Source organism: Frankliniella occidentalis, unplaced genomic scaffold (genome assembly GCF_000697945.3).
Source record: "Frankliniella occidentalis isolate FOCC.00 unplaced genomic scaffold, Focc_3.1 Scaffold162, whole genome shotgun sequence".
NCBI classification, from domain to species: Eukaryota; Metazoa; Arthropoda; class Insecta; order Thysanoptera; family Thripidae; genus Frankliniella; species Frankliniella occidentalis.
The window spans coordinates 455594-459978 of NW_026267288.1; the positions used below are offsets into that span (position 1 = coordinate 455594).

Below are 4385 nucleotides of genomic sequence, written 5' to 3' on the forward strand. Positions count from 1 at the left end.
AGTTTCCTTTCTATTTTGCGGTTTTTAGGCCTTTTTCTACATCTTATTGTTTACTATGGCAATTTTTAGCTTATCTTCGTCTAAAAAGGCCCTCCAGCGCCTAAACGGTTAGGGATAGAGCAAAACGGACGAAATTTTCGCCCAGAGGGCTCTACTTTCACGAGTTACCCCTTAGGAGACCATCCAATATTTTTGAAAATTACTAAATTTATTTTTGGGCCACTTTTGTGAGAGAAACTCACTCTAGCGCCCAAACGGTGAGAGATAGAGCAAAACGGACGAAATTTTCGCCCAAAGGGCTCTACTTTGACGAGTTACCCCTTAGGAGCTCATAAAAAAAAAATATTTTTTTCAACTTTTTTCGCCTTTCCTGTTTTCTTCGATACCCCCTTTCAGCCCCTTAGGGGTGGCTGACAGGATTTGCCGTAGGCGTTTTGTTTTGTGGGAGCAAACCTCAAGATCCCCTGAAAATTTGAAGTCTCTAGCACATCTCCTTCTTGTGGAACAGACAGACAGACAGACAGACACACAGACAGACACACAGACACACACGAGGTCGTTTGCATAAGCCCGCTGGATAGCTTTTTCAAAGCAGAAGGGCGGGCTAAAAACAAAAAACATTTATGATCTTCTAAGGGGTAACTCGTGAAAGTAGAGTCCTTTGGACTAAAATTTTGTCCGTTTGGCTCTATCTCTCACCGTTTGGGCGCTACAGGGTCTTCTTTGACGAAAAGAAGCTAAAAATTGCTGTAGTGAACATTTAGTTGTACAGGAAGCCCCCCCCCCCTTAAAAAAGAAGTTTTTCTAAGCAGAAAGGTGGGTTGTAGTCACGGTGCGTCACCGATACATTCCGTTCTCATGCGTCTAAGGGGCAAATTTTAATGACGACGGGTTTAAGCTGGCCGAAGGCCCGCTATATTGTTTGATTATGTTTTTCAGCAAATTTAGCAAAAACGGTCGGGTCGCAGGCCCGAGCGTCGCCGCCGGCAGGCCAAGCAAGCCCGGCCCCTGCCGAACGGAGTTGCCGGCGCTGCGAAGCGGAGTGTGAACACTTTATTTACCAAGGTTACATTGAATACTGTATTACTTATTAGTTTTTAGGTCTCATTTATTTCTTTTCCTCTTTTCTCCAGTGCATGCCGCTGTTGGATGACCCCGCCCACCAAAAGAATCCTTTCAGATAAGCTAATGTTTTGGTTACACCAAAGTGGTTTCCTAACCCTACTTGCTCATGATATACTTTCACTGTTTGTTTCACCAACTTTTGTGGCAAAATTAACTGTAGTTCTTCTTTCTCTTTCAGCCCAGATCGATACCTTTCGTCGAGAAAGGCCTAGCCGCGCAACCGCTGCAGAAAAAGGCTTGGCCGAGCGACGGCTACTCTAAACGGCTCAGTCGGCGGGAGGCTGCTGAGAAAGACTCAGTCGCATTTTGGCCGCGCGACGCGCCCGAGGTGAAATAATTTTGCTGAATTTTGACTGAGACATAGCTGACTGTTGCCTGAACCACTATTTTTGCCCCTGATCATGCCCTGGGCCACCCTGAGGCTCCCTGAACCGAAAAGGTTCAGGGTCGGGCAGGCCTGCGCCCCGCCTTCCCGCTCAGCGACTCAGGCGAGGCTCAGGGGTCCTCCCTGAATACTGTCTTACCCGGAGTCTCGACGCGGCCCGACTCGGCCGCGCCGGCTTCGCAGCGGCCACTCATGGTGCATTCAGGGTGACGCAGACGAGATTCAGGATGTTTTATCAAACTTCAGCAGCAAGTTTATTTTCAAAACTACTTTAAGTCATATCCGAAGTTTCTTATTGTAAATGCTAAGTTACTTGAACGCTTTTCAACATTTGGAGAAAGCAAGACTGCGGAATTTACGATATTTTCTCAATTTTTCTCGAAATTTATAATCAGCCTAACGCCGCATATTTCAAATTGCTTCTTGTTAGTTTACAAATAGACTTGTAAATTTGCAAAAAGAATCGTAAATTTTACAAACGCAATTTTTAATTTTACGATTTGCTTGTTCATATAATTTAAGTCGTTATTTCTTATGTTAGATCTTTCCGTTTGAATTTTTACGAAGTTTATCATAGAACATTTTCCAGTTGACCTACAAATATTTCGCGTAGTCTTCTGCGTGGCCTTAGATTTTTTCAAATAATACATACAGCGAATAAATACCAATTCCAATAAATGTAGTGAAAACCGCGTTTCACTGCGCCCAATAGGAGGGACGTGCGAGCAGCCGAAAGATGTGCGCAGAGCGCTTCCCGCCCGGCCTCCGATAGCCTCCGTTGAAGAGCCCGGCCGGAGCCACCGTCTCGCGTGTTCCAGGTTAGCTCAGCGGGTAAAGGCGTCGTCACCACCAACATCAGTCCGGCAGCGAAGCATCTTCTCCAGCGATTCAGGGTTCGAGTCCAGCCGGGCTCTGAGGCAGCGCGGGCGCGGGGACGGGGCGGGGGAGGGGGCCGGGCACGGCACGGCGGCGGGCTGGGCTGACACTAGGCTGACGGAGACATGATGCTTTGTTTTCGCCGCCGCTACCTGCTCGCCGACCGTCGCCGACCCGCCCAGTCCAGCTCCTGAATGCGTGCCATAGTTCAGATTTTTGATGTAAGATTCAGGGTGAGATGTCCCTATGCTCTCTCCATAGTCAGTCCGAGCGAGTTCAGCGTGAATTCAGGCAAGAGTCAGGGAAGAACATTTTCCCTAGGGCACGTGCACGTTTGAAGCGCCAGGAAACTAAAATATTATTGTAATTTGAATACTTAATGTTGCTCCAATAACTTGGTTTGATTTTCATTCCATATAAAATTGTGTAGCACAGAAAAAATACCTCTTTTTCATCTTCAGTCAAAACCGACCCCGGAGATTTGTCCTTCTCCAAAGTACCAGCTGTGGTAGACATGATGGACTTACTAACAGGTTCCCCTGTCAACATCATAACCTGGGGTTAATTTTTCTTATTAAACAATAAAGCTGTCAATAATACATGAGAACAATAAATGTACCTGAAATGAGGAAACAGTATCTTTTGTTAGATTCCTACTATCACATAAAATGTTGGGGGGTGAAAACATATCTAAGCGTCTGCAACAAAATAAAACATCATTGTTACATTTCACCCCTTACCAATAAATTACATACAAATAAAAGACTGATTCAACACAAATTAAAAGTTGGAACATGAACAAACCTAACACAGCTAAGAGTTGAGGTTAGGTCAGTAGTATGAGAGAAGGGAGATCTGGCCGGTAGGTCAAGGTCATGATGAGTCATTAACCCCGGAAGCGGCAGGCGTGTCCAGAAGTAGGTCAATGCGCTTACCTTGCATCATGCAAGAAAAATAAAAGACCCAATTACGTCACTCGGTCGAGGCACCCGACACAAAAAATAAAAAACCTAACAGCTGCTTGCACCGCTCGAGGGCGATCAGGCAGGCCGCCCATTTAACAGCGGAGCAGTGCGGGAGTGCCTACCCCCCGGGCGATACCAAGCGTGCAAAAAATGGCTCGTTTGGTATTTCTTTTCTATTTTTTAATTCAATGTCAACAAAAACACCCCGTGGCGGGTCAAGTGTTAAGAAAGTGTCAACGCCTACTCGCCCACGTAGGCACCCACGACGCAACCGCGACGAAGTGGGGCCCGCGATCATGTTGGGGGCCTGACCGCGTAGACACCCACGACGCGCCCCCCGCGAAGCGAGGGGCGCGTCGTGGGTGGCGGAGCGGGGTCGACAATCATACATAGCTGACTCCAAACGTCACATATGTTACGCACATATGTTACGTATAAGATCTCCATGTGTCATCAATCGGGATATCATTCGAGGGAAATGTGAAATAAATGCAATGACATCAAATTCAATCAAATTTAATCAAATTTAAATAGCAATAGCAATTTCATTAAATTGTCTGTGTGATGTGATGTGACAGGCATTACTTATCGACTCGAGCACAAAGTCTGGGTATAAGCTAATTAGCTCATACAAGAAAACCGTCTCATCCTCATCCGGCCTTTTATCTGCGGTATGAGAATAGATGGCCCTCTCGCCAGCTTCGCGGAGTTCCTCCGTGGCATCTGCCTCGCCCATCGTTATTTTCGCCACAAGGAACACATTATCGGTATGCAAAGTCTGGGCGCGCAGCTGCGCACCCACAAGTTGCGTCAATCGAATCTCCAACAGCCTTGCCATCTGTCTTAGAGCCGCCCACGACGACTCCTTAAGACACAAGGCAGTGCTATGGTGAATCACCATAATGAATAGCTGCCAACTCGCACCGTTGTTGTCTCTCCCCGCTGCAATCACTGCACCATCGTGCCCAAGGTGCTTGGTTGCGGGCTTCTCCGAAGTCGCTGTCAGACCTCTCACGGTGTCCAAGGCCCAATCC

The 4385-nt window shown here is 47.0% G+C and overlaps 1 protein-coding gene across 3 annotated transcripts in view; it reads left to right on the plus strand.

Annotated features, from left to right (window-relative positions):
- LOC127750274 (uncharacterized) overlaps positions 1-1446 on the plus strand; it is a 32089-nt gene extending 30643 nt beyond the window's left edge. The window contains exons 5-6 of one of the 3 annotated variants that reach the window (XM_052271450.1): positions 940-1065; positions 1134-1275. In XM_052271450.1, coding sequence (XP_052127410.1) covers positions 940-1048 — 109 coding nt within the window. In that variant the 3' untranslated portion in view covers positions 1049-1065; positions 1134-1275. Of the gene's footprint in view, positions 1-939; positions 1066-1133; positions 1276-1303 lie in introns of those variants that run through there. The other 2 variants (XM_052271452.1, XM_052271453.1) reach the window with 2 other exon arrangements.
- The last annotated feature ends 2939 nt before the right edge of the window (positions 1447-4385 follow it).